Raw genomic sequence first — 11,622 nt, 5'->3', positions numbered from 1 at the left:
TTCCACACTTTTTCCTTCCACTCAACTTTCTGTTAACATGCTTGGATACAGCACTCTGTGAACAGCCAGCTTCTTTGGCAATGAATGTTTGTGGCTTACCCTCCTTGTGAAGGGTGTCAATGATTGTCTTCTGGACAACTGTCAGATCAGCAGTCTTCCCCATGATTGTGTAGCCTAGTGAACCAAACTGAGAGACCATTTTGAAGGCTCAGGAAACCTTTGCAGGTGTTTTGAGTTGATTAGCTGATTGGCATGTCACCATATTCTAATTTGTTGAGATAGTGAATTGGTGGGTTTTTGTTAAATGTTAGCCAAAATCATCACAATTAAAAGAACCAAAGACTTAAACTACTTCAGTCTGTGTGCATTGAATTTATTTAATACACGAGTTTCACAATTTGAGTTGAATTACTGAAATAAATGAACTTTTCCACGACATTCTAATTTATTGAGATGCACCTGTACTGTAGCGAACAAGGCAGCACATTATCAAATGCTCTTGAAAATAAACAAATGTAATAGAGATCACAAAACGTGTACTTTCAGATAAATATTTAAAAATATAAATAATGGTTACATTGCACATGTACACTCACATTGTGTTGTAAACACCACAGTTCCATAAAAAAATACAATATTTGATATACTTGCATTACAGTGATTGTTACCTACGTAGAAGTGTTAATATACAAGGGCCAAACAAAACATTGTTGAACTAATGCATGCTGGCACATCTACACAGCTCTGCTAATGTAACAGTTTTATCTCAGTTATATTTATTCCAGTGTTGGTGTAAACAAAGCCCCTTTGTTCTTGCGTTATCCTTGGACCAGATACCATCACTGTGACAGATTTACAGATAGTTCCTTTCATGCCTAAAACACTTCAGAAAAGAAAAATCAACCATATTTATATAAAAAAAAAGCTACTGCCTCAGCATGAATAATGATTACATTTTTAGTTTTGCACTTAGCAAAACCCCCAAATATTGTGTAAAGACTGGAAAACGGCACTCTTATACACTTTAATATTGTCTTGGCACTAGTGACCACAACTTGTAGCAGCGTACTGTTCAAAATTTTGGGCTTGGTATGATGTTTCTGAAAGTCTCTGATGCTCACCAAGGCTACATTTATTTGATCAAAAATCTTTTTTTTCAACTGTAAATTGCAAAATATTATTTAACTTAAAATACATATTTATTATATTATATTTTTCAGCAGCCATTACTCCAGTCACATGATCCTTCAGAAATCATTCCAATACTGATTTGGTGCTCAACAAACATTTCTTATTATCAATGTTGAAAACAGTTGTGCTGCTTAATATTTTTGTGGAGACCATGATAAATGTTTTTTTCAGGATTCTTTGATTAATAAAAGTTCAAAAGAACAGCATTTATTTGAAACAAAAATCATTTGTAACAATGTAATTGTCTTTGCACTTTTGATCAATTTAATGCAACCTTGTTTGGACTGTAAATATATGTACATATAATTTGTATATATAATGAAATAATTATTTGTGTATATATATATATGCATATATTTATTATGATTATAATTATAATTTTACATACACATACACACATATACTGTATATATATATACATATATATACATATATATATATATATAGTACCCATAAGTTAACATGCAATTAACAAACTGCAAGTGCATGACACATACTTATTTTAACAGGTTGATTTGTATACTATCTATTGAAACTGTATTCTCAGACGTGACATTCTACAGAGTAAAATCTAGTGTTAAATCTAAATAGACTTACATAAAAATGACTTTATTTATGTATTTATTTTTTAACAAAAATGCACTGTTATATTGCACTGATGCAAAGGTATTAGACAAGTTACATTTTCTTCTCATGCTTTTCCTCCTCTTTGGAGTGAGCTAAGGTGAAGTGGAGGAAAAACTGGGAACCATCCATGTAGGTCATGGCGTCCCTGCGAGGTTCGTCGGGATTAAACAACAGCATTAGAATGCGAAGTCTGACTCACAAATCAGTTGGTAAATAAGTGGTCTTTCACCTGTACGTCTATGGGAGCAAAACAGCACAACAGTCACAGGACAGACTGGGAAAAGGAAGGGTCCACCAATGTCATCTTCACGCTCCAAGATGATGTGACGTGCACATGATCTGGGCTCAGGCCTGACAGATACGCACTTTACAGCATTATTGTTGTTTCCCTACAACTTTTGACATCAACATGTACTGTATATTACATTATAAACAGGACAGCTGTGGTGACTGTGTCAAACTCAGCTGTTACTAAGTCTTTGCTGAAGTCCAGAGGCTTCTCCATGTGTCTTAAGCGTAATCTTCACTGAGAAGGGAACTCTGCAAATGTGAGGTAATTCTCCAACTCCAACTAATGGCAATGTGAAGCTGATTAACTTAAAACAAGGGAACATGTTTAAGTTTCAGCCTTAAAGATAGTTATTTGTTGGTTTTTGATGAAATCTTGAGGTGAAAAAGACAACACTTTTGTGGTGCTACAATGTTATTTGTACTTCAAACATTCTGATAGCATATTTAAACTACCCCGACAACTGTTTTTAATACACATTTAATAATCAAAATAATAAATAAATATATAATTAATACAAATTCAACAAACAAAACACCACAGCAAGCAATCGAAACAAACAAAAAGAAGACTAATATTCAGATGGCACAATGAAGATGAAAACAATCTGTTTTATGGCAAATCTCAAGACACAATGCGGAGGGTGTGTTTGTAATGGAAACCATGTGAGATGCACTTGTGTGTGAGCACACGCTCCTACTTGATATTCTTGAGCAGGGATGTGCGAGCGTTAACCACTGATTTAAAGGCATCTTCACTGCCTGGGGCCACACACTTGTCCGGGTGCAACAGTACAGCCAACTTCCTGTATGCCTTGTTGACTTCCTCCCTACAAGCGGAAAAGGAGAAAAACCTATTAGTCTCAGTTTACACACATCAAACAGGCCTTTAAAATGCTGATATGGCAAACCACTGTGGTCCCACTAAAGAGGGATCACGGTGAAGAATCAGCTAATGAAGATAGGCTTGGCCCCGTACAAATATTGTGATTGGCTGGGAATGAGGAATGACACAAGCTCATGATTGGTTTCTCAGGGTGTTAGGGAAATCTCAAAGAGGCTGATTAAGATGGCAGGACAGAATTTAGGGAGGTAATTGGATTGAAGGCATTCTCTAAAGATCTGACCCACACGATTAAACCAGCCAAGCTAACACAACCAGCAGTGTTGTATCAAAAATACTGAGACAATATAATTAAATGGGAAATAACAGTATCAAACGGTAACAACTATTTGTTGCTTGCTTTTAAGCATCTAGCATTCTACTAAATATTCCAGGGAACAGGGTAGTAAATACTAACTTTAAAGGTTATTGAAGCCACATAAAACACATTATGTCCTCTGTCACTGGTGGGCATTGTGTATGTGTTAAACAAAGATGGGAACGCACTAACCTAGATTAACATCAGTTGACTTATAACTTCAGAGAGGCTAAGTGGGGTTTAAGAAAACAGAGCCAAATCAACATCCCAATCCAAATACAAAACCAGCAGGGCTTGCACTAGTGATATCTGCTATTTTTTACATGATCGCCCGAAAATGTTTCTATATTTGGCTGATTAGTGCTGCAATCCTAATTTTTGATGCCATAATGTATAACAATGTTATAACAAACAACACAGCTGTTTAGGGCTGGTTAAAAAATTTTAGAGAACAAAGCCCAGTGGCCTATATAATATACTAAATTTAAATTGAACTTTTTTTAATACATGTATTTTTTTATAATTATGAAATTTTGTGATATATTACATGGCATGTATGGCATTTTATCAACCATCAGCTACCATGCATTCTCTTTAGATATCCACACCAGGCACTATTTTTTCAGTCCATTGCTAAATCACCATTAAATACATTTATAATATACAAAAAGTAAATCTGAAATTATTCAATAAATCAACTGTATAACATTGCCAAACCACTGCTGTCAGGCATTAACAAAGCTGCATCTGATACACTGCATCATGCAAATGCATATATACATACACTACTGTTTAAAAGTTTGGGGTGAAAAAGATAATTTTTTTTTTTTAAATAAATGAATACTTTTGTTTAGCAAGGATGCATTAAATTGATCAAAGGTGACAGCAAAGACATTTATAATGCTATAAAAGATTTATATTTTCTATTTCTATTTTAAATTACGACAGTGTTTTAGTGCCACGTTAAAAAAAAAAAATTGTAAGATTACGAGATTAAAGTCATATTACAAGAATAAAGTCGAAATATTTTGAGAAAAGTCAAAATTATTTAGTAATTATTTTAATTATTATTATTATTTTTTTAAATGCCATAGTATAAAATAAATGCTGTTCTTCCTAACTTTCTATTCATCAAAGAATCCTGAAAAAAATCATAAATCAGTTTCTACAAAAATATTAAGCAGCACAACTGTTTTCAACATCAATAATAGTAAGAAATGTTTCTTGAGCACCAAATCAGCATATTAGACTGATTTCTGAAAGATCATGTGACGCTGAAGCCTGGTGTAATTTCTGCTTTGCCAACACAGGAATAAATTACATTTTAAAACATATTATATGAGAAAACGGTTATTTTAAATTGTAATAATATTTCAAGTAATATATTTCAGGTAAACGTAATAATATTTTACTGTTTTTGACTATTTTTGATTAAATAAATGTGTGAGTGGAGGAAAGCTATCATTTAGTTCATTAACCTGATACTGTGCAACAGAGCCCATTATACAGAGCAAAAGGTAATATCTAAATAGCCATTCATCCAGATTATGATATACAAAAGTTCAGCAGCACAAGCAGACACATTTAGCATACAATTTACCTCGTGGCCCCAGGTTTAACCCCCAGCATATCCCAGCTGTCTTTGCTGTTGCGGATGCGTCGGATGGTGTCGGCCTGCTCTTTAGTAAAACCTACATTGACCTCTGGAGTGGGTCTCTTCCCTCCATTTTCACACATATCAGTTATGGATGAGAAAAAGGCCTGTGGAGGTGGACACATAATAAATAAAGAACAGTCATTCTTTAAAAAACAAAATAGGGTAGTCAAATGAAAAGAGTTGTATGTGAGTACATACCTGAAACATTTCATTGATGCCATCACCACTCTGAGCAGAAGTTTCAAAGTAATGAAATCCTCTGCTCTCGGCCCAAAGTCTCCCCTCACTCTCATCCACAACTCGCCTTTTTGTCAGGTCAACCTTTACGGGTCAGAGACCACACTTTATAACATTCTCTCACATATAAATCACAGAGAACACAATAGATATTTAAACACTAGTGGCACCTTGTTGGCACACACAATGAAGATGATGTTCTCCATGTTGACCTGTGAGCCCATTTCCTGCTTCATCTCTGTGAGCCAGCTGTCCAGAGCGTCAAAACTCTCCCTCAGACCAACATCATAGACTAGAATCACCCCCTGAGAGTCCTTATAAAACTCATTGCGGACCTGTAAAACACACAACATCAATTCCCTCCAACAACAGACTCTCATAGCCATCACAAGCCTGTGATCAATTTCTAATTACAAATACATGACAACAAGAAAAATGTTAAACGCTGTTGCCATCAGGTTCTTCAGGGAGGACGTTACATGGACAGCAACTCAATACTACCACAGTGTGGTTAGTTAGATGTATGCATAGAGCAATAACAAAAAACAATTCTCCATTACATTGTGTAATAAAAAGAGACATTTTGTCTACATATTATTTTAATATTACTTTTAAACACACTTAATCAAGTGCATACACATGATAAATCAAGCAATACCTCATAAAAGAAAGGATGCCCAGCCATATCAAAAATGTTTACTTTTATCTCCCTGTCTCGAACCTGGACCCTTGAGATAGGGGGAAAAAACACAATTTCATTTACATTTCATCAGTGAATCACAGTAATCGTGCTTTATTAATGGGCATACGTGCATCAAAGAGTATGCACAAGTGCAGCAACCACTACAATCATTATTTACTATTTCACATCATTGTAAAATGGTACACATTGAATTGATGAATAAATAACAATAAAACTAAGTGATAATAATCTGAGCCAGTAGACAAGACAAGACAAGACAAGAAAGGATACAAATAGGTATTTATGTACCAAGAATAAATGATTTGAACCTCATATTTGAGAAAACAGTGACAGAAGGAAATTATTTGTTAACCCACACCACTTACTTGGTTACACCATAATCTATCCCAATAGTGGCGAGATACTTGGGCACAAACCGCTTCTCACAATATCGTTTAATAATGCAGCTCTGAAACAAACAGAAATATTATGAAATACTCCACATGTACTACATATGTCACCTAGTATGCTACTATACCTATGCAGGATAACAAAAAACAAAATCATACTAAACGAACAGAGCTCCTAAATGAATCAAAAACAGATTACTAGCAACGAACATTTACAGTAACGTTATCAGTATCCATGTAACTTATATATCAAATACATAACAATACATGCAATTATAAGGGGAAAGCAGTTACTTCCTAGAGAGAAAATGAAGTAAACCTCAAACTACTGATATGTTCAAACATATACGTATCAATAACACAATGATCATATTAATAAACAAATGTAAAGAACCACCTGATTTCTTAAGTTCGATGTTTGTATGGTTCAAAACAGTCCAAACCTTACCTTCCCCACCTCTGCATTTCCCAGACTAATGACCTTAACCCGTAACGACTTCTTGTTTTCTCGCCTCTTCTGAACATTCGTGTCCATATTGCACTTATTCCCAAACCTCGTCCAAAGGAGGAGATGAAATATCTCTAGAATTCACGTATGACTATGTCCGAGTCTGTCCGTAAACACAGAGCAGCTGGCTATGTGGCTAACAGAGAGCCAGTGTGTCACGGAATATTATTATGGATAACATTTTTCCATAAACCGAAAATACATTTCACGCATGTTTTTCCGCCCACAACAAACCGCATAACGTTAACTGTTATATTTTAGCAGGTAGAATTATTTAAACTCGACATGCTAACGGGATAGCTGCCTTAGCAACGACTATTTGCTTACACGATTAAAAACAACAGATTCAACAAAGCTTTGTGCCATAGAAATAAATATAAAAAATATAAACACGTGGTTTTAAAACAGCATTTTACATTATATATTAAATAAAGTAGTTAACGGCAATTATGAGAAATAAGCATAATCTGTGTAATCAAAACCGCAAACAGATGAGGGTTTCTATGGCGACAGCAACCTTCATACACAGATTCGACAGTGGGGAGTCAATTGGTGATGTCCGATTCGTGAATGAATCATTACTTTGAATAGGATGAATCAGTTGAACCGGCTCACAAAACCTGTTAGAACCATTCGGTCGTCAATGCTTCACGACTGAATCAAAAACTCTTTCTAACATGTCCGACTCGTAATGTGTCGAGAAAAGATGAGTAAACTGATTACGAGAAATTTCAATGAACCGAAAATTTGACATATGGAGCGAAAAGAAAGTTATGCTACTTTTAAAGCTGAATTTGTGCTTACGATTTGATGGTATGGTCGTTTGATTATACGAAGAAATGTGCATACGAGTTGTTTTTAATATCGCGTATTTTATTAAATCGTTCAAAATATTTTCAGTCAAGCGTTTAGTGTTTAATATAAGTGCAAAATGGGACACGTTAAATACACTTAATAAAACAAGCATTAACAAGAATATGTGGTTACAAATGGCTTTATTGTAATGTTTTAGGGTGTTTCAGTGTTTTTTTTTTTTTACCGGTTCTTTAAAACGAATTGTTCAGAAGAACCGATTCGCGGAAATCACTAGAGTCAATTCATACTACAGTTTAAATATATAAATAAAATTGACAGTAAATTTAATGTCCTAAAATAAGATCTAAAGGCAAAAAGAGGGATATAAAACGCTGCTGGAACTCTATATAAAGTTCCTGAGCCAAGTGAGTGACAATGGGATGGAGAGAGAGTGCAACAAACCAGGGGTGTGGACTCGAGTCACTTGAGCAGCGTGCTTGCACTTGCTGGTAATAAGCCAGAGACTGCGTTCAGGGAGCGCTGGATATAGGCTAGTATAAATGAATGGAGCAATAGCATAACTTACGACAAAAGAACAGAGATAAAAATAAATAGATAACAAATTACATAATTCGTCTAGTAGCGATCTCCGCTCGTGAAAAGCGCTGCCCTGTCCGTTTGATCGCTGCCCAGCAGACACACGGAGCGGGCATGAGAAACTTCACTGGTGCTCGCCTCATCATGACTGTGACCGCTGCTGTTAAATATTCCTCACTTCTTCTGTTTGTCCGACACCGAGGTGCACTATGAGTGACGGATCCGCATCCCGCCACTACCCTCGCACTCTGCCAACTTGATGTGTTTTCATTTTCAATTTCATTTGTAACAGACACCTCTCTGAGACCTGTTTTTGTCAGATCTCCACAGTTTTTGTTGCTCTCCCAGCCCCAAAGCTCCCGGGGCCTGAAAGGCTTCCTTTCTGAGCCTGCATTTCATCTACATAATGAATTAATGTACAGGTTGATGAGTAGTGGTTGGCCATTGCACTACCACAATAACATTGTCACGGCATGGTACAGAACACACCGTGTAAACAGGGGGTCTGGGTCCAAATGCAGGCTTTTATTAACTGCAGGGGAAAACAAAGTAAAAATTAAAACAGAACACAAACAGATCTGAGACTCTGACACACAGGCTCGAAACAGAAGGCGGACTCTGACACAATACGGCCACGTAGAGCTTGCATCAGTCCCGTAACAACACTTAATAATCCGCCCAGAGAGGCGTGGGGAAGGCGTATAAATAGCCCTCAGGATGGGCAACAGCTGTGTGTGTGTGTGTGTGAGAGTGTGTGCACAGGTGTGTGGAGTCAAGGTAACGGAGTCCGGGAGGATGGGAATGTTATTCCTGTGTTTATTACTGTGTTATTCCTGTGTTATTGCTGTGTTATTACTGGGTTATTAATGTGTTATTCCTGTGTTAATCCTGTGTTATAACTGTGTTATTACTATGTTATTCCTGTATTATTACTGAATTATTGATTTCTGTGTTATTACTGTGTTATTCCTGTTATTACTGTGTTAATGCTGTGTTATTCCTGTGTTATTACTTTGTTATTACTGTGTTATCCCTGTTATTTCTGCTATTACTGCTTTATTCCTGTGTTATTTCTGTTATTACTGTGTTATTAATGTGTTATTCCTGTTATTCCTGTGTTATTAATGTGTTATTCCTGTGTTATTACTGTGTTATGCCTGTGTTATTCCTGTGGTTATTACTGTGTTATTACTGCGTTATTACTGTGTTATTACAGTGTTATGCCAGTGTTATTCCTGTGGTTATTACTGTGTTATTGCTGTGTTATTACTGTGTTATTACTGCGTTATTACTGTGTTATTACTGTGTTATTCCTGTTTTATTACTGAATTATTCCTGTTATTACTGTGTATTTCCTGTGTTATTCCTGTTATTTCTGCTATTACTGAGTTATTCCTGTGTTATTTCTGTTTTATTACTGTGTTAATCCTGAGTTATTACTGTGTTAATCCTGTATTATTCCTGTGTTATTAATGCGTTATTACTGAATTATTACTGTGTTATTACTGTGTGAATCCTGTATTATTCCTGTTATTTCTGTTATTACTGATTTATTCCTGTGTTATTACGGTGTTATTAATGTGCTATTCCTGTGTTATGCCTGTGTTATTCCTTTGTTATTACTGTGTTATTCCTGTGTTATGCCTGTGTTATTACTGTGTTATTAATGTGTTATGCCTGTGTTATTACTGCTATTCCTGTTTTACTACTGAATTATTCCTGTGTTATTTCTTTGTTATTACTGTGTTATTACTGTGTTATTTCTGTTATTACTGTGTTATTACTGTGTTATAAAAGTTATTACTGTGTTAATCCTGTATTATTCCTGTGTTATTAATGCGTTATTACTGTTTTATTCCTGTGTTATTACTGTGTTATTCCTGTGTTATTAATGCGTTATTACTGTGTTATTCCTGTATTATTACTGTGTTATTAATGTGTTATTCCTGTGTTATGCCTGTGTTATGCCTTTGTTATTACTCTGTTATTTCTGTTATTACTGTGTTAATCCTGTGTTATTACTGTGTTAGTCCTGTGTGATTTCTGTGTTATTACTGTGTTATTCCCGAATTATTTCTGTTATTCCTGTGTTATTTCTGTGTTATTTCTGTTATTACTGTGTTATTAATGTTATTCCTGTGTTATTACTGTTATTAATGTGTTATTCCTGTGTTATTACTGCGTTATTACGGTGTTATTAGTGTGTTATTCCTCTGTTATTTCTGTTGTCAGTGTTATTCCTGTGCGATTTCTGTGTTATTACTGTGTTATTACTGAGTTATTCCTGTGTTAATGTGTTATTCCTGTGTTATTACTGAATTATTTCTGTGTTATTCCTTTGTTACCCCTGTGGTATTACTGTGTTATTAATGTGTTATTACTTTGTTATTCCTGTGTTATTCCTGAGTTATTTCTGCTATTACTGTGTTATTACTGTGTTATTCCTGTTATTTCTGCTATTACTGAGTTATTCCTGTGTTATTAATGTGTTATTCCTGTGTTATTACTGTTATTAATGTGTTATTCCTGTGTTATTACTGTTATTAATGTGTTATTCCTGTGTTATTACTGTTATTAATGTGTTATTCCTGTGTTATTACTGTTATTAATGTGTTATTCCTGTGTTATTACTGTTATTAATGTGTTATTCCTGTGTTATTACTGTTATTAATGTGTTATTCCTGTGTTATTACTGTTATTAATGTGTTATTCCTGTGTTATTACTGTTATTAATGTGTTATTCCTGTGTTATTACTGTTATTAATGTGTTATTCCTGTGTTATTACTGTTATTAATGTGTTATTCCTGTGTTATTACTGTTATTAATGTGTTATTCCTGTGTTATTACTGTTATTAATGTGTTATTCCTGTGTTATTACTGTTATTAATGTGTTATTCCTGTGTTATTACTGTTATTAATGTGTTATTCCTGTGTTATTACTGTTATTAATGTGTTATTCCTGTGTTATTACTGTGTATTTCCTGTGTTATTTCTGTTATTACTGTGTTATTAATGTGTTATTACTTTGTTATTCCTGTGTTATTCCTGAGTTATTTCTGCTATTACTGTGTTATTACTGTGTTATTCCTGTGTTATTCCTGTTGTCACGGCGTTATTCCTGTGTTAGTCCTGTGTTATTAATGTGTTAATTCTGTGTTATTCCAGTGTTATTAATGTGTTATTCCTGTGTTATTACTGAATTATTACTGTGTTATTAATGTGTTATGCCTGTGTTATGCCTTTGTTATTACTCTGTTACTCTGTGTTATGCCTGTGTTTTTACTGTGTTATTCCTGTGTTATTAATGCGTTATTCCTGTGTTTTTCTGTGTTATTACTGCGTTATTACTGTGTTATTGCTGTGTTATTCCTGTTTTATTACTGAATTATTCCTGTGTTATTACTGTGTATTTCCTGTGTTATTTCTT

At 34.6% G+C, this 11,622-nt stretch overlaps 1 protein-coding gene across 1 annotated transcript; it reads right to left on the bottom strand.

Moving 5' to 3' along the window:
* Positions 1-2,666: 2,666 nt before the first annotated feature.
* On the bottom strand, positions 2,667-7,169 carry LOC107697694 (dnaJ homolog subfamily C member 27). The gene is made up of 7 exons (XM_016498487.1): positions 6,743-7,169; positions 6,271-6,353; positions 5,861-5,930; positions 5,373-5,537; positions 5,164-5,286; positions 4,909-5,069; positions 2,667-2,936 (listed from the first exon to the last, which is right to left on the bottom strand). Exons 1-7 carry the CDS (start codon positions 6,827-6,829, stop codon positions 2,804-2,806), a joined length of 822 nt encoding a protein of 273 aa, XP_016353973.1. The 5' UTR covers positions 6,830-7,169; the 3' UTR covers positions 2,667-2,803.
* Positions 7,170-11,622: the final 4,453 nt, after the last annotated feature.

Source organism: Sinocyclocheilus anshuiensis, unplaced genomic scaffold (genome assembly GCF_001515605.1).
Source record: "Sinocyclocheilus anshuiensis isolate Anshui unplaced genomic scaffold, SAMN03320099.WGS_v1.1 scaffold446, whole genome shotgun sequence".
Taxonomy (NCBI): Eukaryota; Metazoa; Chordata; class Actinopteri; order Cypriniformes; family Cyprinidae; genus Sinocyclocheilus; species Sinocyclocheilus anshuiensis.
The sequence above is the reverse complement of the archived record's forward strand: the minus strand, read 5'-3'. Positions and strand labels throughout refer to the sequence as shown.

Bases quoted from the DNA above. Each gene is read 5' to 3' on its own strand.
- LOC107697694 (XM_016498487.1), bottom strand. From the start codon at position 6,829: ATGGACACGAATGTTCAGAAGAGGCGAGAAAACAAGAAGTCGTTACGG. The intron at 6,354-6,742 runs GTAAGGTTTGGA...TGTTTGTTTCAG, and splicing joins GAAATGCAGAGGTGGGGAAG to AGCTGCATTATTAAACGATA. The intron at 5,931-6,270 runs GTAAGTGGTGTG...CCCTATCTCAAG, and splicing joins ATAGATTATGGTGTAACCAA to GGTCCAGGTTCGAGACAGGG.